The sequence below is a fragment of the Sparus aurata genome, chromosome 8 (genome assembly GCF_900880675.1).
Source record: "Sparus aurata chromosome 8, fSpaAur1.1, whole genome shotgun sequence".
Classification (NCBI taxonomy): Eukaryota; Metazoa; Chordata; class Actinopteri; order Spariformes; family Sparidae; genus Sparus; species Sparus aurata.
In genome coordinates, this window is record NC_044194.1 from 24,247,438 (window position 1) to 24,273,767 (window position 26,330).

General features: G+C 42.2%; 2 protein-coding genes across 3 annotated transcripts; one reads left to right on the forward strand and one right to left on the reverse strand.

The window, feature by feature from the left end:
- ttc38 (tetratricopeptide repeat domain 38) lies at positions 1 to 11,367 on the forward strand. 2 transcript variants are annotated; one of them, XM_030427070.1, is made up of 14 exons: positions 1 to 124; positions 521 to 598; positions 720 to 801; positions 2,804 to 2,975; positions 3,983 to 4,156; positions 6,138 to 6,213; positions 6,556 to 6,675; positions 6,823 to 6,882; positions 7,106 to 7,144; positions 7,669 to 7,750; positions 8,487 to 8,652; positions 9,777 to 9,936; positions 10,376 to 10,449; positions 10,811 to 11,367. In XM_030427070.1, the coding sequence occupies exons 1-14, from the start codon at positions 95 to 97 to the stop codon at positions 10,896 to 10,898; spliced, it is 1,401 nt and encodes a 466-aa protein (XP_030282930.1). In that variant the 5' UTR covers positions 1 to 94; the 3' UTR covers positions 10,899 to 11,367. The 2 variants fall into 2 exon arrangements, with proteins under 2 accessions (XP_030282930.1, XP_030282932.1); XM_030427072.1 differs by lacking the exon at positions 1 to 124 and having other exon boundaries at positions 720 to 809.
- On the reverse strand, positions 11,230 to 25,524 carry tspan33b (tetraspanin 33b). The gene is made up of 8 exons (XM_030427073.1): positions 25,287 to 25,524; positions 20,260 to 20,317; positions 19,648 to 19,775; positions 19,388 to 19,462; positions 15,741 to 15,836; positions 15,212 to 15,340; positions 13,023 to 13,184; positions 11,230 to 11,632 (listed from the first exon to the last, which is right to left on the reverse strand). Exons 1-8 carry the CDS (start codon positions 25,380 to 25,382, stop codon positions 11,564 to 11,566), a joined length of 813 nt encoding a protein of 270 aa, XP_030282933.1. The 5' UTR covers positions 25,383 to 25,524; the 3' UTR covers positions 11,230 to 11,563.
- Between the last annotated feature and the right edge of the window lie 806 nt (positions 25,525 to 26,330).

The window sequence follows — 26,330 nt, forward strand, 5'->3', positions numbered from 1 at the left end:
CACGGCTAACATCCGGTGTGTATTTAATAAATCAGCCGTTGATCCAGCTCGAGGCTGCAGAGCGTCTGTGAGGAGGTCAGAGCGTCGCGCCAACATGCCTTCTTCAAGTTTCAGAGACTGCCAGGTTGGTGACGAGGCTTTAGGAAGAAGTAGCTACATCATTTTCTGCAGAGAAGTAGCGTGGCGAAGAAGCGACGCTGGCTGCGTGTTTGGTGCGAGAGGAGGTGATGAGGGACTGACGAGAAGTTACAGTAAACTTATGTTGAAGTGAAAATATGGCGGAGTGTCAGCCAACACAAGAACGCAAAAGTTAGCTGAGCCGTTGCAGGCAAACATGTCAGTCTGCCTCTTTCTCTACACGCATGTCACACCTTTGTCTGGTTTTTAATGTTGCTATTATCAGTTTGTTGTTGAATGAGGCGCAGAAGTTGAGCTACGTGTGCTGCAGTTTTCACATTTGATTTAAGCGCTCCTCTGCGGGGCACTCATTTATGTCTGCGTTCATCTTTGACTGTTTCAGGCGTGGAGGGCAGAAGGTCTCCCCCTGTCCACCACCAGCAACGAGGCTTGCAAGCTGTATGACGCCTTACTCACTCAGGTAGCCTCCACGACACTACTTTATACTGCACATAATACATGCACACACTATGATGGTGTCTGCAGACTGCTGTATGCACGTCAGTCAGAACTGCAATTAACACCGTGTAGTTACTTTGTAGTACGTGACGTGGAGGAATGATGACACCTTGGGAGGATTTGAAGGATGCATTTCTGCTATCCAGGCAGCTGACCCTAACTTTGGTAAGTAGGTATGTGGTCAAGCGCTATACCTGAAATGGACATTTTATTCTGTGTTATTTGTGTGGTCATTTCACCTCGACCAGGCAAGTCCTGACTAAACATGGACACTGTAAAAGTAGACCCGACTAGGATGCAGCTGCGGAGTTAAAAGGAAGCAACAGCAATCAGTGTTGAGGGTTAACATTAAAATAATAAAAGGGATGAAGGTAACAGCACTAAATTTATCCCCTGCAAAAATAACCTAATTAAGAAATGACTGTGGCTCTCTATACTTTAAATAAACATAGGAGAGGTCATTTCCTCAAAGTCCTTTTTGTTCTTGGTTGATGAATACAATTTTTACTTTCAGGTCATAAATACACACACTTATTAGTCTCTGTTGTCTTAAGAATTAATCAATTTGTTTTACAAAACCTTCCTGAAAATAGGCACCGCACAGCTAGCGGTGGTTAAATTTGCTCTACAAATAATCTTTCTTTAACAACTATCTGCAGTCACAGTCTAAATACCGCTGACAGAGAAGGTTAAAAACGAGTCAGTCGACCATGAGAATTCAAAAACACATTTTACGTGAAATGAATCTTTATAGCACATAGAGGGAGCAATGATCATAAAAAGCTTTCTTGTCATCTCTCATGCTTTGGAGTCAATAAACAATGGAAAATAAGGCCGGACACACTGAGTAATCTAATCTCATCTATAGAAGGGACCGTGACTGGCAAAAAGAAGAGACACTTCAGACAAACACTTCCAGATGGACCCTTGTAATGACAGACATTTTAATATCTTACTAAACACACAATAGGTGCACATTAGGGGTTTGTGAAAATAACAATATCATTTTCAACATGGTAAAAGAAAAAAAAAGATGACGTATCGTAATGTAACAACAACAATCATGGCTTAGAGTAATAGTAATTGGAGGTGGATTGGTGACAATAAACCACAGTCATCTGTAAGAAATGCATGGAGACGGCAACAGTACAGAAAATGTTATGTCATCTCTTCAAGCAGATGCACCTGGCTGAGTACAAAGAGAGCCAGAAAACCCTGTGAGGCAAGCGTAACAGTCATTGCAAGCTGTGAATATAATTATTGCAGACATGCCCTGAAATATTGTCGTGTTATTTTGGGGCAATGTTGCACAATCCTAGTGCAGGCATAATGTGTATAATTAGGTGTAATTACTAACATGCAACCACCGGTAAATACGTATGCTGTGTGTCTAAAATGATAACACCTTTTGATATAGCAGTGACTTCCCATGCTGTCACATATTAACCAAAAGTACTGACCTAAGTTCATGAAGCAGAGGTCGATCTGCACCTGTCTGTCAAACAAAGTACCTGTATGAGTTTAATTGATGTTTTAGATGCTGGTGTTAATCACAATGTGCTCAGTTTAAGCTCTCATTAAGTGTTTGAAATGTTTGGCTGTTGTTCATGCACATGAATCAAGCTTCTGTTGTGCGGGTTCAACACTTGCTGATGCTTCAGGGAACATGCAAGCTGCTTTTGACTTTACCTGCTTCAGACCATTCAAATGTTGTCTGTGTTGTGGTTGAGCAATGAAAACAAACTGAGGTCTTCTGGTTTGAGATAAATTATATTGCTATCATGAATTATAAGCAATAGATTCGACCAAATCAGAATAGTGAAACACAATTATCTTTGCTGATGTCTTCGTTTAAGCTCTCGAAGTCTCTGATGAAAGACAAAGAAGTCAAACAAAATTCAGACTGAGTAAAAACTTTGTAACAAAGTTTCACTAAAGGGTAATTAATGACTGGAGTAACATCAAGATGTAACATCAACAAACTATACAGAGAATTACCAGCAGGCGGCCTCATGTGTCCTTGTTTAAACTGTAAACCTAAAGGTGCCCCTTCACATATCTGGCTTGACACTAAAGGAAAACTTTTACTCGAACTGTGATGTTCTCATCTTAAATTGCATTAAGAAGGTCCAGGAGAAAAGACTAGTGATTTCTGTTTTCCCTGTAGTAATGGGCCATGTGATCAGTACGGGCCTGGAGCTGGTTGGAACGGCGAGCTCACCCCGTCTGAATGAACGTCTGGCCAGCGCTGTGAGGCGGACAGTGGAGCTGGCCAACAGCCAGAACATCACGCCTAGAGAGAGGCTTCATGTCAGGGCTATGGAGCACTTCTCACGTGGGTAAGATATAGAGACGAGTTGCTACAGGAAGTGCAGTCAAAACAGAATATATAAATAACAGTATAGTCCTATAGGATATAGGGTTTTCTTTGAAGTAATAGGGCATCCGAGAAAACATGGATTTATTCTGCTACATTGGGGCTTTGAAAGAAATGTCTAGAACTCTGACCTATACATATAACCTCCATTTTCTTTAAAGGCATGCAGTGCAATAGTTACCACTCATAGGCAAAACTTTATGAAGTAACAAGTGGATCAATGCTCAAATATACTCTAAATATACAGTTTCCAAATATACTGTTCTACTACTACTATATGGTATGTCACAATCTGCAAAATCAAATATAGTGAAAACATCTCATTGTATAGAAACTTTTAACAGACTTGAACTTAAATGTCTACAAAGAACTTGAGTTTTTTTGAGATTTAGTTTTCCCCCCTTATACCAAACTGGTAAATAATCTTACCAACAAGGAGACATTTCCATTGATTTAATGTAACATGTTTTGTAGCAAGTGCTACAGTGCAGTCAGGCAACATTAGTTCCCAGCAGAGAAGAGATCAGTTTTGTTTGCCACTATGCCAGAGGAAATAGGTTGCCTGTGAAAAGACTACAAGAATGTGTTGTTATCTATGAAGCAGCATTCATTCAGTTCCTCTTTGTTTTTCCTCATGTGATGCAGTCATATGCTTCAGATCCTCAGCATTTAATTCTTTACATTGTGTGCCAAAGACTCCTCTGTAAATTTCAGTCGCAGCCGAACAAGTAATATGTGTATTTTATCTGCAGTGTTTTATTCCCTGTGGTTTAGTAAGATATACTGTGATATTTAATGAGACATTTTATAACTCAACATTGTCTTGGAGGACTACTTATTTTTTTCAAGGCACCTTCAATCAGCACAAAGCATATTGATGTCTGTGCTATTCTCCTGTTATGCTAATTGTGTTGTCCTTCACACAGCTCTGCTCTTCTTTGACAGTGACTCATGTTTGTTTTCGTATAGAAACTTTCCCAAGGCCAGTGATGTTTGGGAAGACATTCTGGTCGATCACCCCACTGATTTGCTGGCTCTCAAGTTTGCTCATGATGCCTACTTCTACATGGGAGCCCAAATTCCGATGAGGGACTCTGTGGCCCGGGTGCTGCCCTACTGGAAACCACAGATGCCTTTGTCAAGGTATAGAAGACGGCATACATTACAAGAAGCATTCATGAGCTTTGGAAGTTAAAACTTGTTGACTTGAGTTTATTGGCTATATGTTATGGGAGTGAAGGGGGTCTTCAAAGTACTTCTGCATTAGGCTTTAATGCATATAATATATAAGGTGACTGTGTCATCATGATGAGCTTATTCACAGTTGAGTAATTTAGAAATGTGAATTGAGTTTGTACTGCTAACAGGTTTATGTAAAACACAATGAGACAGAATGGGCCTTTGATGTATTCAATAGCTCATAATGACTGTGCAAGTAATAATAATAAGCTTATGTACAGCTGGATGTGTAATACTGAGCATTTTTTGGAAAAAACTGTATTATTTGAATTATTTGCAGCACATATCCTCTCTCTCTCTCTCTCTTTCTCTCATATTAAATGTCCTTTCACCTTCTTGTCGTTTCTCTCTCTATGGTGGATTGCTACAGTGGATGTAGTAGTGGAATTGGGGCCGAAAGATTTATTTACAACCACGAAAGGCAGCAGGCTTAAAAAATGAACTACGTGACATGTTCTGTCTGCCTGTCTATCAATCTCCTCTCTTGCTTTGCTTCAGCACTACGGAAATCACGTACCTATACACACACATAAATCCTAATTTTGCTGTACTCCATTAAACATTTCACCGAGAATATTGTAATCCTGAGCATCAAAATATTTAGTCACTAAGAAGCATTAAACCACATGTCAGTATAGCTGGCTTGACGTGCACAAAACTGAAACTATCCATCACTGTGTAACCCAACCCCTCTCTCCCTTTATCTCTCTTTTTCTCTCTTTTAAAATCAGATATAGAAAGCATCTAAACTAGGCAAGCAAGCAACTTACAAGTAACAGAATGGAGGACGTTATATATTACGCATTAATGTATTTACTGATTTTGATTGTAACAAACGAGGTGCCGGATCCTATCAAACAGAGATAGGCTGTGTAACCTGGAGTCACATGGAGATGTAGCTGCATCAGAGATCTGTAGATTTATTTGCGCATGTTTTAATTTTAGCTTGACGTTCACTGATACAGAAATATTTATTAGTTTGGCCAATATGATACGTAAACAATTGTCCAGTTTCTGCTCGTTTCTGTTCCAATCTGCTGCTATTGGCTGTTAGAAACCCACCATTGTTTGACCTGCAAACACAGGCAGTGTATACACTAATGAAGGTGTTTACTGCTGTAGTGTGGCAGGTTAGCTGGTGGATGTGGGAAAGTGGTTCACACTGAGAATGTGGAGAGGAATCTGTTGAGGTGAATGAACCAAACTGTCCTGCAGGAGGAGAAGGGCTTGCTTGTCAAACGTCTGCAAGCTATGTCTGTATAACAGAGACAGGTCCTCAGTATTCTGTGAGAGAGTTGCTAACTCTCTGAAGAATTACAGACTGATCAGATCTTTTATACATACAGCATGAAGAGGTCATCTCAGTTAACAACAGGACAATGGTTACATACCTCATGACAAGGCTGGCTCAATCAGTCACACATTCCAGTACTGATCATGTCTTCCTCAGAATAATGTCCCTTTAAAGTTACCTAAGAGGGTGACTGTCAGCTGACTGTCATCAAACTCCCTCACAACTTTCTCACAGAGAATCAGACATCACCAAATCAGCAGTCATTTCTGAATTCCTTATCTAGAATGTCATTTCCTGCATCTGTCCCAACATTACTTCAATGAAAATAAAGGCCCATATTTCCACAAAGCAGTAATGTGAAGGCAGTAATCAACATGATGCCCCACAAAAGCTGATGCTCATGTAACAATCAGGTTGCCTCCTCTTTGGGATCACTAGAAGTCATTCTCATCTTAGCTGTTGTTGTTATTGCTCAATTAAACATGTTGTTCACAAAGCTAGTGTCGGCTTTTCAGCATGTCAGATAAATTCAATAGGTGTTGAGCAGTCCTTTCTGCCCTGTATGTTGTAATGATTTCTTTGTGTCCTCAGCTATCTGAAAGGACTGTATTCGTTTGGTCTCCTGGAGACTCGCTTCTATGACCAGGCTGAGAAAGTAGCGATGGAGGTGAGATTTTCTTCTCCATTGTAGTCTGTTGCTGTCATTATTGTAGCCAGGTTGCCCTGGCTGTGTGTGTGATTGTGTCAGTTCAATTTGCAAGCAATTTGCAGTCGAACAGCAATAATAAGCAGCTCTCTCAGTCTTGAGCAGCCTGACTCTTCTGTGCTGAATGCGTAATGCATACAAAGTAGCTGTGACACGACGGTCACTTGAGAAAAGATTGAGGAACATCAGAGATGAAATGAAAGACAGCCACTGAGAGTTGAGCATGCCATTATTTTTGAGTTGTCATTTTGCTCTATAAGAATAGCTTCTCCTCCCTGCTAACTGTTGAACTCTCTTGTGCAGGGCCTCGCTGTGACTCCAGATGATGCGTGGTCTGTCCACTCTGTGGCCCATGTTTATGAGATGAGAGCAGAGGTGGACAAAGGGTTAAAGTTCATGGAGGGTAGAGAGAAAGACTGGCAGGTAACAACCTTAGGCAGTGTGTCTTTGATGAATCACGTCTCAGCAACCTCGTACAGCTTTGTACAGTTTGTCAGAGTCCACTGAATGAAATTACATCTTGAAATAGCCCTAGGAAAGGTATTTGAAAAATGTATTGTTTAATTCCAGGGATCTGACGTGTTGGCCAGTCATAACTATTGGCACTGGGCTCTATACTTCATCGAGAAGGTAAAGATTCTAATGAGTTTTCTCAGTCAAGCGAATAGTTGGTAATAGGAGTGTTTGTGGAACTTGTATTTATGATATCCTTTCCCCAGGGTTGTTTGAAGTTTGGAGTTGATTATATTCCCAGATTAATTTGAGTTCTGTGCAACACAATCTATCAACCCCACTTATTTCTCAAGTCTGAAGTTATGCAAATTCATCTTTCTCACCTCTTCCTCCTCCACAGGGGCAATACGAAGACGCTCTGCAAATATACGACTCTCAGGTTGGTTTGTGTTGTTTGCATCCAAACTTTAAAGGCATATGTGTCCAAGTACATACGCACTCCTTCCTTCCAAGAGCTATGCCATGTTCGAATACACAGGGGATGCAGACTAAAAGCAATGTGTTGTTGCCTGTTGCGATTGAAGAAGGCAAGTGTGCGCAAATGGAGATCAAGTCCATGTGCAGAAACATTTCACTGTCAACTGCCAAAACTGATTATTTTTTTATCCACTCTAAAAATAGTACAGAGAAATTTTAAGTAAAGACCTTTCATGTCCCGTGTCTCTTCAGGAACATTTCATAGTGTTACTTACCACTGCGATAAGTCCGAACACAACAGAAATTCTCAAGTTAGCTGAATTTCATGAATGTTTAACCACATGTCACAGTGCAAGTCCAGCAAGAGATAAACATGTCGTATTTAAAAATGTATTTCTCTGAAAAATGTCTTTGTGTGCTGACAGCTACTTGTTCAATCGTTCAGTTTTCAAGGTGAATAGTGAAAATTTGTCCTGTTTTCATAAGGTGTTCAGACGTTGTAAAGCCACAGGATCCATGTTGGACATGGTAGATGCCAGTTCAATGCTCTGCAGACTTGAAATGGAGGGTAAGATATGTGCCAATGCCAAAGTATAATTGCTAGTGGAACCACTGTCTGCATTAAGACAATTTGGAAGGGAACAGAAGCAGTTTCCAGTCTATCACATATGATATCTTGGATGAGGCTTGTCAGAGTTTGATAAAAATTCTTGAAATAGCACTTGCAAAATTTTCAGTGCAGGGGCACTGTTGCAGCGCAGCGCTGGATTTTGATGGTTGGTTTAAAGAAATAGAAACAGGCCAGAGCATTTTTTTGCCATATAACAGAATTAAATCGGCTGCAGCCAGACCTTCTCCAGCAAAGCACTGTGAAGATAGGTCTGGTTATGCTAGCCATTAGCCAGATGCTGGTAAAATATGCTCACCAGCCAAGAGAACAATGAATGAAACAATTGAATCCCTGGACAAATTTGAGCATTCACCAGTCATTTGTCTGACAAAAAAGTTAATTGTGCACCCTGCTGATGTTGGTGCTGCAACAACTCTTCATGTGTTGCTAATGGGCTGAAGGGCTACTCCAACATCTAATTTGAGATTATTTAAGATAGTATGGTGTTAAGTGAAACTGCTAATGAGATGAGTGCTGTGTTTTGTGTAATTAGCAGAACCTCTGAGCAGTTTTTTTCTATTCTGTTCAGACTAAAAACAGACGCTAAATCACCTGCTGACATTTAAAAAAACATGTTTTTTTGCATCCTGCAGCCTTCAAGCAATATTTGTGTTTGTGTTGGTGCATGTGTCAGACATGTGCGTGAAGGACCGTTGGCGAGAGCTGCTCCAGGTTACACAGCCACACACCGACGATCACGTGACCTTGTTTAACGACCTCCACTTCCTCATGGTGTCGCTGGGAGCTAAAGAGAGCAGGACCTCTCAGCGTCTGCTGGAGGGCCTCCAGGAATTGGCTAAGTAAGTTCTGCACCATTTCTCCCCTTCACTGCACACCTCAACACTCTGTCAGCGTTACATAAGAGCAACACAGGCCTTATGTAAAACTGAGACAGAAACAAGGCAGAGCGTAGGATGGCAAGAGGGAGAGCGAATGCAGTCAGAAAGGAAATTCAGAGCTGCAGTCCGTCTGAGATACCCGGGTCTCCCCTCTGTAGCAGATGCACCAGCAGCTGCTGCGTCTCTGGAGTTTTGTGATTTCTGACCACGGACAGCCTGTGCTCTCTGCGCTTTGTCCCACAACCCACAGAAAAGCTCCATTTTAAAACCATGTAAATGCTCTTCACTGTTACATAATATAATGCAAGTTACAAGAGTTTTGGATGATGCACCTTCGGGAGACACAGTAAGAAAGCTCAACACAGCTCCTTTGAATTATCAGGCTAGCCCTGAGGACGTGCCTGAGCTTTGCATTTATTTAATTCCATCACTCGCATAGAGTATACCGTGTCACTTCTGTTTGGAAGGATTGCACAGTTTTACATAATCCATATTTTGCCATAATGTAATTTTACATACTTCCTCTTCCAGTCAGAGGCAGTGACTTTAAGCGTAAGATAATCCCAGAAAGCCTCACAGCCTCACTTTCACATTTCTGTGGAGTAATGCGAAAAATCAACTTGTCAGTCTGATATAAATAAACCCACCTAGAGCGTTTTCTGTAGAATTTGTTGATGTTTGTTTTATTTTTTAATGAAGGAGATTACATATTAGCGTCATTCACAGCTTTCCTTTTATTCAGCTTCCAACATGGAGGTCTGGTTTTCCTTAAATCACAGAAGCAAAGTAAAACATTTTTTTTTTTTTATACACTGGATTTGTGTCTTCTAGAAGGCTTAATTCTCCAAAATGTTAAATAATGTTATCTCATATGGACTTAACAAATATGAAACATGCTGTTGTCACATGCTCACAAGCAATGTTAAATACAGTAGATGAAAACTATAAATTATATGATATGTTTGCCATTTCTCAACTGTTACTCACCCCAAATTAACTTCACTTCCCCTGCTCTACTTTCTAAACCTATAGGTGTGCCTATACATTTCTTATCCTTTGCTGCAAAACACTCATTTCCTTTACAGAGAGCCCGGCGACAATCAGCAACATCAGCTGGCTGGGACTGTCGGTGTACCAATCTGTCAGGCCATGATGGAGTACAACAAAGGCAACTACAATGGAGCTGTGGAGCTACTGTACCCTTTACGATACCACATGGTGGATATCGGTGGTAGTGATGCACAGGTGAAGTCCAAGAAAGGGGTATAATGGGCAAAACAAAACAAAATCAAGTCCAACCTAACTGCAGTGAGTGTTCTTGTTGAAATGTGTGCAGGCTTGAGGCTTTACTCTCTTTGGATATCTTTGATCGTACTGTATCATGTTTTCTTGAGTGAAACAGAAATCCCTGTTGTTGTGAAATAGGCCAAGGGTGAAGAGCGCTCTGCTTGAGTACTGAAGGCTTTCAAGCCACAAACATACATAACGTGAGAATGTGGAGCGCCGTTGTATGAATAATGAATTTCTGTGATGGACGCTGATGGACTCTACGTTCTTTCAGAAAACTTGTTCCCAAAGGTGCAACAGTGTACATACAATATACCTCAACAGGGTAGTCAGACCCTATACACAGTGTTGGAGCAGGTTTGCGTTTACTAATGGGTTTGTCCACTGTTGTTTACAGAGGGATGTCTTCAATCAACTGCTTATTCATGCAGCTTTGAAGTCAGAGAACGAGCACCACCAGAAACTGGCAAGGTAATGCACAACTGGGATTTCAGGCCAAACAGAACGCTTCAGTCTTTTCCAATTTCAGTGTTGGCCATCCATGTTTTTATGTGAAAATCTGCTGAGAGATTATGGGAGCAAAAAAGAAAGATGTTGCACTATTTGAAGTGCTGGATTTCATCATGATATCATAAAGTTGCTGCCGGGGCGAGTTGTCTCTTGTTGCTGTCTTTCCATCATACATATGGAATGTACGTATGGTCCCGTTATGTAACCAACACCCCCTGTTCATACGTCATGCTAGACTTACATTATTGATCAGTTTCAGCTCATCTCTCAGTCTGTGTTCATGTCTTTTTTTTCTGTCTTGTGTTGCGGTGAATACCTGCAGATGTCTTGTAGTGGAGCGTGATGCCGTGAGGCCAGACTCCCCTATGACGGATCGTCTGATGAAGAGAGCCCTGGCTCTTCACGCCTAGACCTGACTGCAAGGTTCAAATGCAAAAACCATCAAAACAACACCAATATCTGACAGGCCTGCATTTGGCTAGAGGAGACTCCTTCACCAGCTGGCAAGGACTTGGCACTGTTGTCGAGACTTGTGAAAGTGTTTATACAGCACTCCTCCTCCGTGCCCTTTTAGATTGCTGACCTGTTAAGCTTTTTAAGTGAGCAAATTTGCACTTTTCTCAAGGTTATGAGCTAATTTTAACCACAGGTTGCCAATTTGCATGATAAGTAGCATAATGCATTGTGTGTGTTGATTCTATTAGCTTACAAAACTGACAACTCTAATCAATATACAGTATAGCAATTATAGAACTTTCTTCTTCTAAATTTTATTTGCAAACATCACATGTAAATATAAATACTTTTCATAAATAAAATCTTGTCAAGATCAATACAAAAACCATGTTCAAAAGCAATAAATATACATTTTTCACTTTGTATGTGATGACTATTTGAGCAACAAGATAAAGTGCACCTCAATTTTATGCCCGCAGGCAACGGCACATTTAGAATAAGAAATGTACTCGCGCTGATACGGTAGCAGTAAAAAAAACGTCCTTGCACATGTCAGATGATCCGAGAGGAGTACTGTAAGTTCTTTTCCTCCCTCTTCTCCCCCCGTGTCGGCCCGCTCTCACAACACTGAGGTAATCTCATCTTGGATCTGAGAGATCAGCATCTGGGACAGCACGATGCCTGCAATCTAGAGGACAGCAGCAGCCACTTTAGATTAAGAACAGAATTTCTGTAACAGTACAGCCTGTGCTGAGCATTTCAAGGTCCCTTTGGAAGTTGTGGAAGTGCTCATTTGGCACAGGGAGCGAACATTTCATATTCAGACAACACTGTTTTGGTTGCTTCACTTTAAATAAATTTGTCCTCATTTTTATGAGATTAGAACACTATAACTTCCTATAGAGCTGATCACAGTGTTTCTCATGGCGAGGACACACATACATTAGGGGGTAAACAGAGTGTTTAACAGGGCTTTTTCAATAATTAACAGTTTGATATAGATGTGGCTTGTTAGCCAGACAAATCCAGTAATGGTGTTTGGTTAGGATGTGCAAGACAAAAAAGAGGACTTCATCATCAGATCTCCTGCACATCAAAGCAACTGGAATACTAATGCAATTGTTTTGACAGGACTCATGGGTAATTCACATGCTTCCCTCTCAGAAGAATCTTTGGGGACCCAATCAGCCAGATATGAGAGCGGGAGAGAGATCAGGCTAAAGATCCAGTGGCAAAGCTGCACGCTGTGTGAGAATGCAATGTGACAGCACCTGTATCACTCTTGATAAGTAAGCGGACTAATTATTTAGAGGCAGCTCTTGATAAGTGCTAATTTGTTTTCATGGCCAATCTAACATATTGACTGGAGTTATTAACAGTACTTAATGCTGTGGGATTTGGGCTGTGTTGTGCAGTGAGGCTTGGTGAGGAGGAGGAGGGAACTGTCAGTGTTCTCCTGTCTTAGGCACGTAATCTTACAGTATCACACGCAGATTTTTACCTCGGTTGAACATTAACCTGCACTTTTGGACTAGAACGGTGTAATAAATGAATAATGTGCCATTAAAATTTCATTGTCCCACTGTGCCTAGTTATTGCTGTCTTGGTATAACCCTCCATTGTAAATCAGTTCTATCTCACCAGCCTCATATTAACCTTACACCCGCTGGTTTCTTTTCGAATAAGATTTTTATTAGATCTTCTTTTGTGCTAGGATGAGGTTATCCTACCTGAGACCATCTGACCTCGTGTTGGGATGTTCTTGGAGGCTCCTCTATTGATTGGGGTGCAGATTGAGAATTTCGCAGCTTTGGTCCAAATGCGATACGCAAGTCTGAGTTTGAAGCGCTGGGGCCCGTCAATATGTTGTTTGCTACTCGTTCAATTAGGGTAGCCCCAAGTTGATGCCTGTATTGACTTGTGTGTGTGTGTGTGTGTGTGTGTGTGTGTGTGTATGAGCTTATTTAAGAGAAGACTGGAGTTTTTTCATCCCAGAGTCGTCTGGTAGCAGTTCTTTGCCACTGCTAACTGCAATTAGTGCACAGCCTGCATTAAGTTAAGTGCATGTCTGGGTTTACCTGAGGCAAGGCCAGACCCAGGGCGACTGCTCCCACCAGCAACAGATGCGACTCGATCCACATCACCGCTCTGTCCGCACAACCCACCGGATAGATTGACTTGTTTGCCTCCAGGTAGTTCTGGGTTTGAACCCCAAAACCGCACATAGTGTTGATAACTGCCTGTACGAGAGAGAGAAAAAGTGAGAGTTCCAGAGATGACCCTTGTATCTTGACCTACTAAATACTGGGACCAGTGTTCAGAATAACCCTCCCCAGGCAACTGTTTCACATTCATCGTGTTTTTTTTGCATTGACAAAGATATGAACCATTTTGGCAGCCATGGGAGAGTTTGTACAAAAATCTGCCGACAATAGAGAAATGGAATACAAGCGTAGAGAAAACCACGTCCATTTAATGTGACGAGGACAGCTTTTCAGTCCCTGAAGATCCCACGCAGTTACCGGCTCTGGACAGCAGGTTGCAGCACTGCATCAGCTCTACTGGCATTTAATTAATTGATTTCCCCCCCCCCCCCCCCCCCCATATAGAAAAAGGTTGCTGTGATCTGTTTTACGTGTAGCGGGATGTTTAATCAATATTAGTGTGATGGACCTACATGGGCTCTTTAGTGTTCTGTCTTCATCACACAAACTAGACGGCATCATTGTCATTGGCGGCCAGGGAGCCGTGCTGCTGTGTGCCTGCACAGAGGTTAGACATGCATCTTTATGTGTCTTTATGTGAATGCACACGTGTGTATTCATGCATGTACGAGGGCGGTATTTGCATATAAACTGGTTCCTTGCTAGCATGCACGCTTTTTTGCACATATTTATCGTCTGTTCATTGTGAATCTTATAATTCGCTGTGCATGTGCAGGCGGCTGTTGATTCAGTGTCGACAGAATTTCATAAACCTTCACGGAAAAGTGAAAAGTGTCACCACTGCCAACGCTGCTTCACAGTTTGGTTGTTACTTTGGGCTTATAACAACACTGTATGTTGCATGCAATGCTTCAGCAGACACTCTTTGTTTGTCCGGCTTGATTTTAGAGACTTCTCCCCCGATTAATATGTCATCCTGAACTTCTTTTATTGATGCAAATCATCTCATGAAACTGGCTCCTGACTCACTAAGACGATCAAAGCCACGCACCATTCATTTCATCATTAATGCAAGCTGGAGCTTCTTCACCAGGGAGAAACAGGACGGTCGTTTTTCAACCAGTTCTTCTCACGACAACTTACTTTGCTGAAAGGACAGGAAACTAAAAAACATCTTTTACCTGCAGATGCAGACATGGTGATGTCGCCTCCAGGCACAGAGATCAAGCTTCTGCAGTTTTGACACACTGCTACTTACTCAGTGTCAAAATAATGCAAATTGTGTTTGTCACTGTCAGGAAACTCTGGCTGTACAGGCCACTGACAGATTGATATGGTGCCTAGATAATTCTGGATTCTAATGCTTTAAAGATATTCGTTGAAATGTATCTCTTCTAATTGTTGGGAGTCAGTCGGTGCATGCAGGATTGTTGAAAAGGTGATTTTTCATCTTCATTAATGTGAGTCACTGTGACAGTGGTGGCAAGGAGCAGTTCATTTAGCATTTTTCTCATGAATCCATGAAATGTGTTGATTTAAGAGACGTTACCTCTGCAAATGGACTTTTTCTGTTCCTATTTTTCCTGTATGTATCGAGCTAGCTGTGTATATAAAATGATGTCCCCTGTCTTAATCCTTCTAATAGGCTTCGAATGGTCAATTGCATCTCTAACTGGGGGAAACAGCTGTCAGTGGGTACAAATCCAGACTTGATTTGAATCGCTGAACAGATCTGAGATGTAGGCAGCAGTTGCCAGACTTATGCATGCTGTTGGATATGTATGTTTTGGTGGGTTTTTTTTTGTGCCTCTAACTGATGGAATTTGAAGCTTCTGGTTCAGAAAGTCTGAAACTTGTACACACTGTGTGTCCTTGTTGACTGATAGGCCGAGAGGTTTTGCTGCAGAACACCTTGTAACACAGTAAGGTGCTATACGCCACTCCGAAACCTCTTTTTATAGCTAACAAATGCCCTTCGCTGGCCTGCACCTCAATACAAGTCTTCTTTGAAGCATTCAAACATTCTAGACAGCTGGCAGTTCTCCCTTGAAGCTTTTATATCAGTTTATCCACACAGTCTATGTTGTAAAGCCAAGACGCACCTCTCCAGGAACGGGAGTGCAGCAGGAGTAAGGCACGGCACAGCGCTCGGAGCTCGGGTTCTCATGTGTGCAATTAAAGTACAGGTTCCAAGACCAGTCTGTGTAGTTGTTCCACCCACAACACTTGAACTGAGAGAGAGAGAGAGAGAGAGAGAGAGGAGAGCCCAGGACAGGTATATATTTAGAAACATGCTCTGTGCTGCACATCCTGCCAGACTGGTCTTCTCCCATGGGAAAAACCCAGGCTCACAAGTGTGCCAATGAGTGCAGATGGAAGAGGAATGTCGCATGAGCAGAGCCACAGAGCGCAGGAACTACATGTAACATTCAGCCTCTCCTGTGGAAAAGCCCACACCGAGGCCGAGATCAACACGAGACACACAGCTGTGTGTGGTGCCTGGTTGTGGTTTTTCTCGGTTTAGACACTTTCAATAAACCACTAGCCGTGATCGATATGAATGCTTGTGTGATGTGGATAGCTACAGACACACGCACAGCGGCTCTAGCTAAGCGGAATTGTCCACAGCACCTCTTGCTGGATGTAATCCATCAGGTTCTGCAGATCCAGGTCATCCCTGTAGTGCACGATGGCCTTCTTCACAAACTTTCCCAAAGCATCCCGAGTCTGAGAGACAGAGAGAGAGCAAAGCACGTCAGAGTTTATCAACAGCATAAAAATCTTAATATGAGTTTTGCCAATTCTCTAAAAAAAAAAAAAAAAAGCAATCTGTAAAATTTTAATAACTTCATTACAAAAATCCAACTGCCGGAGGTGAAGTTATCTACAGATGTCTCTATAACCAGGCTCCTAAGGTGCTCAGTGACATGGTGAAGCCTCTGAGGTTCTGTGGCTGAGTTAATTACTTGCGCTGTGTCTATTGCAGAGATCTGCAGAGGGCCTCTTTTTTTTTTTGTGGAGCTTCCTTTTGCACAGACGCCGTGGAAATCCTCACTCGACTCAACAGGGATCGCGTCGTGGATAACCTCGAATCTTCAGTTAAAACCAATTCTTAAGTATTATGTATCATGTATTAATGTTCGATCAGGTCGCTTTCTTTTGGTTTTCACAGTGTTGTGATCTGCATGCACATTATTTATACGCATGTTGTAGCGCTGCACTGCAGATGTATTTTTTAATAAAAAAAGAAGGCCGTCAAGAGACACATGTTAGACACAAATCAGCTTTTAGGCGGGGATTTGCAGCATTAGTCTCCGCACTGAATATTCTATGCTCATATATATGTTCATGTGAAAATGAATATAAATAATCACGTCCCCTCGTTCGGTATGTATGAGCATCCTGTGTGGTGTATCTCGACGAGACGGCGGCAGAGCAAGGCCTCCTGCTGCAGTGGGATGGCTGCAGGAGAGCAGCACAGCCATGAGAATAAACCACTCATGCCTCCCAAGATCAATACACACGATGCATGCCCGATGCAGTGCATACAGGCAGGATTTAAGCTATTTCATCTGTGGCGGATAATGACTCAAACTTAGCCCATTTGTTATTATTGTAATGTGGTCATTTTCATCAGCTCCACTTGAGCTGCACAAACACAACTCCGATGAAATATAAATTAAATTGATTAGTTTGAATAAGGAGGACTTTGAACCAAATGGAGCTTGATTCAGACGTTTTCCAAAAAAATGGTGTGCTACTTTTATTTTGTTGGCTCTCGCCGTCCATTATATTCCATTCCTTTTCAGGCTATTAATGAGGTCTTGCATTGTTAATATTCATGTTTTTCCATGCTCACATGGAAAATTGGGGTTTGAAAAAGTGTTTAAATGCAAAGCGCCATCCTTCTTTAGATTCTGAAAACAAGGAGGGCGACGGCAGCACAGGCTGTGCTCAGATGTAATATATGCGTGTAGGAGCGGTGTATGCTAATTAGCTGTTGAACTTTAAAATTTTCATTAAGCTTGAAATGAACTTCAGTGATCGCTGGTTGCTGAAGGCTGTCTGAATTGTTCACATTACAAGCCGTGTTAGAGCAGGTTATGTTGATAAATACTGCGAGCCGTATCAAAATAGCCCGAAATTTTTATCCTAAAGTAGTTTTGCTAAATTGTGTTAGGATTTTTTTACACCACCCCCCACCCCACCGCACCCTTCCCTCCCCTGTGTTTCTGTCTTTCCATGTGGTACAAATATGCTCGTGGGCCTCGGAGCCCACCGTCACACCTCCCCATGTCATTAGCGGCAAAGTCTCCTTCAAGGGATCTGTTGAAATGGAACATTTGGTTCCACTTTGAAGTGCCGAAGCATTTGAATCATTTAGCGGGGAAGGATGCTGCGAGGGTTGTTAAACTGCTCTGTTTAGCAGCAGGCAGCCCGAGCGCTGACAGAGAACACAGGGGATAAGAGAGAGGTATCATCAGGCACCAGGCACCTCGCCACCAGACGCTGATGTCGTTGAATGTTGCCACCGTTAGCTGGTGTGTTTTTATTCTCGGTGGAGCCCTAATGGGATGTTACTGGAGGAGATGAGTGGATGCTAGAGGGGGGAATCCTTCCCCTTCCCCCTCAGCCTCCGAAGTGGCCACAGGGGTCATACAGGAAGCTCAGGCGAGTGCACATACATTTACATTCGCGCAGTTGTGTTAACTGTTGTCACACAGACACGAGCACTTTAATTCAGGGCTTGGAGCCCCCACAAGGCCTCAAAGAGTGATTAATATTTTCCGAATGGATGGATAGAAAAAAAAAGAAGCCTTAGCAGAAAAATTCCGTTAATTATTCAAACTCTGCAAAACTTTTTTTTTTTCTTGAGGCTTCTAAAATTGTATTATAATATTTTTCATATTAATTATAATATGATATTGCTTTTGTTTGACCGGCTCACCGGTCAAATTGTCCCAACCCCCATACAGTGCATACTGGAACATACCGAACATACTGTTTGTACAGTACGTTTTATGCAGGTAGAATTCAAGACAACAACACATTGTGCCGTTTTAGACTAACAGGAAATGATACCGTACAGTTCCACTGGATGCCAAACTATACATTGCCTTGTGTACATTAGTTTTATACATTTCTTGTCGTTTAAACTTCACAATTGGCAAAACAAAATGTCTCTCTCCAAAAAATGTTTGCAAGATATTTCAGTAGCTGTCTCTCCGCCATCTGCAGTCCTATTTCATCCAAGTTTTATTGCAGCTCCGAGCAGCTCCGTCTCCTTTGTGCATTGCACTCTGGGAAAATAATGTACATCAACAGCACACTCAAAATATCAAGTGTTCTTTTTAGTGTACTGACTGAGCTGTACTTAATAAATAATGAGAATCCTGTTTCACTGTGAACTCATTAAATACTGGGGTTTGGACCCGGCTCTCAAGGTGCAATGTGCAAGATGTTGTCAGAATTTGAGTTCGCTATGTTTCACAAGATCTCTGAAGCTCTTTTAACTTTTTTTGCACTTGCGTGAAGCTCCTGCATTTACTCTGGGCATTGCATTGTGGGGAAAAATAGTTTGAGTCAACTGTGTACATAATATATGTTGTGCTTTTTCACAAAAGTCATCAAATTGTTTCCTTTTGTAGATAAAACTAAAAGCAAGCCACCTAGAAAGTCTGTAGTGTGTAAGTGTATAAGTTGACCTAAAAGGCAGTTGTTTTAAGTGGGAATAACATTTTCTCCACCACAGAAGTCTGGCTGACCTGGGCGTTTGTTTAAATCTGTCTGATCATCTGACTTCACCCACCATGTGATACACTGTAATTACAAATGATGGGCCAAAACAAAGCAGGACCAAAGTTGTAATAAACCAGATTAATCCTTTAAGCACTTTCCAGTTAAGTCTGTTTAAGCCAGTGCACCCTAGGGAGAGAATTAGAATGTTTTCCTCTACAAAACAAACTTAAGACACACATCTCGGAGCTTACGGACAGCGACACAAACACTGTGTGTTTTTAAGTGTACGCTGTGAAGCTCAGACATTGACAAGACATTCCCCCTGCGGCATCAGATGTCTTATTAAGTTTTATATAAATGCGCAGAATGTCCGGAGAGACAGCCGGAAAAACAATACACCAAATCAGCTGCGCTCAGGGGCATTCGTGGCTGATGGTGTCACTGCGGAAGAGAGCTGGTTTACCAAACGTGTCCTTATGGTACCCTCTGTGTTATAGAGGAACCACGCTAGTGCACAGAATAGTACGTGAGACAAGTACCTGATCGGAGTAGAAGAAGCCCAGAATCGCTATGGCCAGCTGGGTGAGGAAGACCAATGTCAGGCTGAAGGAGAACTAGAGCAAAGAGTAAGACACAGATATTTAAGCCCAACCTGAGTAAGACAGAATCATAACAGACTGTCAGGTTTGTTCGTTGCACATGAGATGCCAGACTTGGTTTTGGATTAAATCTGTTTTGAGCTTCCGTAACGGAAGCAAAACACAGAGCGCCAGTATTAGTAATGTGTTGTGTCTATTACTGTCTTGAGGAGGCGAATGTTCTCTCGGAGCGCGCCAATGCAGCCGCAGAAGGTGATGAAGAACATGACCACCCCCACCACAATCAGGATGACAGCCGGGTCGATGAGGAATGTGTCCCGCACCGTGTCTGGCAGAAAGACAGGAACAAAACATCCCCCGTTTAGATATCTCTGCTCTAATATCATCTCTCTATTTTCAGGTCATTCCCTTCCTTAAACCCTTTTTCTGTCATCCCATCCTCCCCTCCTAAACAGGCCGCCTGCTTCAGTCCTTTAAAATATCAGTGATCTGTCATGGATTATGCAGCATACAGAGGAATAATCAGTGGGATGTGCCCAGGTTAATCCTTTTTGTTGTCCATGCACTATATTATTATTTCAAATTAAATGCTGAAACAATGGCACGAGATAAAACGGGGAGAAAGCTAAAAACTATCCAACCCACCAAACTTGACGAGCTAATTGTTTCGTGCTAAAAGAGGCCAAAGACTCACACCAGCGCAGCCTGAGAGAGCGCGGTGCATGGAGGAACGGTTCTTTTCTCCGGTGAAAAGCCGGAGTTTAGCGGACGTAATGATATACGGTGTGGAAAAAAATCTGTCGTGGGTGTACCTGTAGCTTTCTGGACTTTAGCATACACCCCGATCGCGACAATCAGCAAGGAGAAAACCTGGAGAAAGAAAAGAGGTAAACTGTAATTTCTTAACCACAAAAACACTTGAGCATAATTAGCACATCGTTTCCCCTGTTCTCAGCTTCACATTTTGCCTAGAGACATCTGGTATTTTGTAATTAGCTGCCAAAATGTGCTGGAATCACTTGTCGTGACGGTGGAAAACCAGAAAAACCAAAAATGTGCTAGGATTTGGTGTGACAGTTTGACATTTTTTGGAACGTTTGCTAACTCTCACGCTTCTTCTCTCTCGTTCCCTTGATGAGAACATCGATTTCCATTAAATGCAAAGTGTGGTTTCTGTCACCAGGGGTCATTTTTTGTTGATGAAAACAGTGACTCGGGTCGAACAAGTTCAAAGATGAGGTAATTTAAGTTTTCTTCATGCTAGGTCAGACTTCGTCTACTCTTGGACGTATCACACTGTTACTGAATGTTATTATGGATTTTTTTTCTGGGTTTGAATTTTGTTGTAATTAATTGGGCAAATGTCGTACGTAACTCCACGAGTTCCAGTCATTTTTAGACGTTTTAACGCTGCTGTACGCGTCGTTTTAGCTAATGTTCGCGTCTGTTTTGCAGCAAGCAATCCCCTCCCTCCTTGCTACTTCACAAGACCTACACAAGTCCTTTCTATTTTATGAGGCAGCTCGAAAAATATCAAAAATAACACTTTTATACAGAAATGTGACACACTGTGACGTATGTTTGGATTTAAAGCCATAGCCAAGGGATGGTTGACTTAGCTTAGCATAGAGAAGCGGTTGGAAACATCTCGCATGTTCTTGTTCAAAGGTATCCAAAATGGCCTGGCAGCACCTCTAACGCTCAAACATTTTATCTGGATTTTTTTGTACTCCTTTCCTACACTATGGCTTTCCGAGGCTAGCTGTTATGCTAACCTCCGCCGACTGTCTCCTAGGTTTAGCTTCATATTTAACATATGGACAGAGTGATCACTGCTCCTACAGTAACTCTCGACAAGAAAATGATTTAATGCTATTCCCATAATGAGAAACTTCCCTAAAGGGGCATTACGTAGTTTTGAAGAGAAAATGCACGCTCAGAATTCTAATAATTACAATATTAATGCGGTAATGGTGCAAATTTATGTTCACACAAGGCTCACAGAAGAGTGTTTCAAGCTAGAGAGATGGCAGAAATGTTGCTGTCCTTCATGGTCTGTATGTTAATTTAGTTTTAAACCCAGTCAATGAAGTTCTTTCTCCTCTGATTACAATTCCTGCCCAAAAACTACATACTTTTAGCAGTTAAAGAAAAAATGGGAGTAAGGATCCATCTCTGTCCCAATCAGCCACTTCAAATCCACTGTTATTATTCTGTGGGTGTGCTTTAATTTGTTTTACGAAAAGTTGCTGGGAGGAAAATGTGTTGCTCCGAGTGTCGAGCAGACGGTTGCGGAGTAAAGAGAGCACCTGCAGCCGTGCAACCACAGACGGATGGATGTCAGCGGAAAGAAGAATAAATAAGAAAACATATGGATCTCTGCTTTAATCATCAGCTATGGAGGGCGTCGATTTGGAGGATTCGTTTTTTTCTGACAGACTCGGCCCACTTACGATTTCAAAGACTTATCCTTCAGAATCCAGCACACGAGAGCATTTTTTTGTATGGAGCTCCCCGTCGAGCCAAGCTTGACCTTGGTTAGAAAAAAGTCACGGTTATTATCCACCCGGTTTTTTCTTTTGACTGAGCAGTGTTTTTGCCGTAGGTGGACTGTATTTCAAAAAGAAACTCTCAGTGTCATGAACAAGGGCATGAGCAGAGAGGGAAAAAAATCAGAAAGTTAGAGGGTTGAGAAAAAGCAAAGATTTGTGTGTGTGTGTGTGTGTGTGTGTGAGGAGTTTGGGGTTGTGGAGACCTGCTCGGCGCTTTTCTTACAAAATAAAAGAAAAAGTTTGCAAAAAAAAAAAAAAAAGAAGCTTCGACTGTGTAAAATATTGAACACAAAAGAGACTGTGGCGGCCCACACTGAGCGCGCAGTAGATGAAGAATATGTAATTTAATGAGGTCTCAAAACAGTGACAACATGCAGGCACAGGGCAGCCTCCTGTGCTCTTTCAGTAAGGGTGCTGCTTGAGGACGTGTCCACCCCAACAGAGGACACCCAAAACAACAGCAAGCAGGGTGGGGAATGGGTGAAACGCGTGCTTCCCACTGATTGCGTTGTCAACACTAATTCTACTCCTTTTCCTTGATTGTTTTTCTCACCTTGAATAACAATCTGCATGGCTTGGCTTTAATTTCCAGCTGCCAGATTCACAGACATTCTGCTGATTACTAATTGTGTGTGTGTGTGTACAACGCCTGTGTGCTTGTGTACCGAATGCCTTTTGTTCAGCCTGTACAAACATGGATTTGTTTTGTTTCTGTCTGGAAAGCCTGGAAGCCTCAGATCTCTCGAGGTCATGAGGATCCGTGGTCCGTGGCATAATCCGCTGTGATGGAGGTGTAATTTTTTTTTTCGACGGCAGCCGCCTCGTCCGACCCAATTGTGTGCTCCGGAGGAGTAAATTGTTACTTTGAGACGGTACGTTTTCATCTGCCACACGTTCTTGAATCAATAATCTGTCTTGTCAGGATGATAGCGAAGAAAACACAAGACAGCGATGCACTTTATTTTCTTGATAACTTAAGTTGTCTTGTTTTTTTTACAGCATGTTCTCTGTCGTGTAGGAGTGTGTGCACCTGCAGCTCCATTTGTCACTCTGCACGCTGTGTGTGCGTACTGTGTGCGTATGTAGTGCAGCTGGCGGTTTGCATTCGCAACGGGAGACGCGCACACGTGGTGAATGTGTTCCAGCTCTGTTTTTCAGGCTTTTCAAAGGGATGAATTGGGCTTCTCCCAGCGGATTGTGTGCCGAGGTGAAAGCCAGCTGAACTGAGCCACGGGGACGCGGGCACAAAGGCCTGATGGATTAGGGGCTGCGCTGTTCACTTCTGAGCCGGTGTCTGATAAACAAAGTCAACACTGGGCCAGGCTGCCGGGGCTGCGGTTATTGCTGATTGGCTCTAAACACAGCAAGAGAGCGATACAGTGTTCGCCTCCTCTCTGTGTTTGTGGAGGGTTGGATGAACAGTGCTATGATGAAGGTGCAGGGACTTCGTAAGGCTACAAATGTGATCCATGTGCTTAAAGTAGTAATGTGGCAGGAGAAAGGGGAATCAGAGTCACAACGGTGTGTGTGTGTGTGTGTGTGTGTGTGTGTGTGTGTGTGTGTGTGTGAGATGATGATGAGCTGATGAGGGACAAACAGCCTGATGGAGGGTTTAATGGCTGCATGAAAGTGTCTCCTACACCTTTCTCTGTCCCTGTAGTGTCCTGGCCTGTCTGGTTACTCTGATAAACAGCAGTGGAGCTTCGGTAATTTCTGTGTTTTTGTTCCCTTGGTAGATTGTATACAGCCTGTATACCTTTTGTGTGTGACGCACCGCTACAGTTCTGTCAGATGAACCCTTCGGTGACATCACCCATCGCATAGCAAATGTGTTCATTTGAGTGGATTTTAAACCGGAAGTTATTTAATACTATTAGTTATATAAGATCGGATATTGTGCATTCATTAATGTTCCAATGTTTAGGTTGGTGACTTTGAGCTGGATATTGATTGTGATCTGGATTATCATTTTTAAATTTGACCCTTTGTTCCATGACTTTATTTCAACAGTTTATCTTTTTTTTTTTTTTTTAATAAATAAATATGTATTCATGAAGTCTATGCTAACCTATTGTGGCTGTTAACCATTATGTTTAAGGCATTACAACTGTTTTTTAATGAACATAACACATGATGCATTTATTTATAATTCTGTCATTTGTAATCTATTTAAATGATGTATGAAGTTGAGCTGCTTTATGACGTCTAAGTCAACGATTTGGATGGTTTATTCATTAAGTTTAAGCTGTTTCCACCATTAATTAATTTATATTTTAACCATATCTTCATTTACTTTCTGTTTGAATAATTTACTCATTACTTTGAGCTAGCTGTTTTCTAATTGATGTGATACTTGTGGCTAGTGTTAAGCTCTTTAAATGTCTCAGACACTTTATCCGCGTTTAAGCTGTTTCCTTTGTTTATCATTCACTACTTTAAAGATTCACGCAATGCTTTTATTAATGCTTTCCATTTTCCACTATCCATTTCAATAATACTTTTGATCTGTGGCTGCCTTTGCCTTATGTATCCATTAATTGTAGCATACTGCTTAGAGTTCATCTTGCTTCCTATGACTGCTTTTCACACACACTCTCAGTCTTTGGCTCAGGCACTGACTTTTTGGAATAATTGTATTTTTTAGCTACTTCATATTCTCTCCATATATGCCCTGACTCTTGCAGAAGCACCCTCTGGGGTATAATTGCCCGTGGTTGGGAATCGCTGCTGTATATAATATGGACTCCAAAACTGTGCAGTCATGTCGTGAAACAATGCAGCCAACGACACGCTGTACAACAACTTTCCAGTAACGGTGCTTGAGCGAAAATATATAGAAGCATTCAGACGACTACCAGCAGTTGCCAGGTGTTATGTTTCAGCGTGAGTCAGTGCTCCACTGATTTGATAAGAATGTACCACTCAACAGTTGCTACAGTGATGTATGAGAAATCTCAGGGTCCATATATAACTGTAGTAAACTTAAAATAGGAAGCAGCAGGGCGGCTGGGTGTTCCTGCTGTTTGCAGCTCAGAACACGGTCTGAATTATATTTCTTCATTCATTATTTATACTCTTTTTTCGTTTTACTTTTCGAGTTTTCTGGCTTTCTTTTTCCAGCAGATCTTCATTTTTTTTTTTTTGGAGAGCTACAGCTCCCTGATAGCTGAGGATTTGTATGCTCTGAACTAATACGACGGAATATATGGTGTTCAGGAACACCATATCAGCCGTGTCACTGTGCCTCCTCCCTCAGAAAGCTCCTTCAGCCGTGCGACTTTACTCACCCAAAACAAGAAGCTGAAGAAGAAGAGGAAATATCTGATCCACGGGTTGACGAAGGAGAACGTCTCGGCTCGGTTTAGGTTCAGTTTCCTGTCCATCGTTTGTTGGTGTTTTTTACAGCCACGTAGAAGCCGTGGTGAGCTTTTACTTCAAAACAGTCCCCAGCTCCAGCCCCACCCCGCAGATACTCAGCCGCCATGTGAATCTGAGGGGAGGGCTGCTGGCTGTTGGGGGTATCAGCTAAAAAAAAAGGGGGGGCATGGTGTCTGTGACGCTGCCCCGGCAAAGCTGGTAGGGCCGAGAACTGTCTATGTAGGCATGCGGGTTCAGATTACACAAAAATGATCTCTGGCTGACTGCAGCTGAATGGCCTATGAGCACTGGAATATTGTCAGCCTGCTGCTAGAGTGCCAGTTTCACCTCCATGCACTCTCGGTTGACCTAGAGCCGCCAGGCCCTGAATCCACAGGGTGAGAGCGTTCTGCCCTCTTGTTGAAGTATAAGTATTTTCTAAAAAGGTTTGTGTTTACAAATTCCAGCCGCAAAGACAGATGCCCTCATGCTTTATTGGCCGGAATGATGGCTGACGAAGGCCGGACAATGACGTCTTTGAGTGGAAGGACATCTAACGTGGTTAAACCACACTGGGCAGTTTGTTTCGGACGTTTCCGCTGGGCTGTCTCCGTTTGTTCTGCGGAGTGAATCTCTGCGAAACTTCAACCGGATAACAATCAGATTAATCAAGACGCGAAAAATGCCAGGCCACCTATTCCGTAACGAGATTAGGCGCGAAACCCAATTGATGGCGGTCTGGCAAAATGGATCATCTGTTGGAATGACCAAAGGGATCATCTGAGGACAGAGCGGGGAAGAAATATCAATCAAATGACTATTAATTCAAAGTGAATGTATAAAAGAACCACTACCGGCTCATCTCACTCATAATTCAGGAATGAAGTCAGCGCTGTCCTTGGAAATGGGAATACTGTATGTGAATACTTAATCACAAGGTTGTGGGTTTTTTTTTCTTCTTTTTTTAATGATTA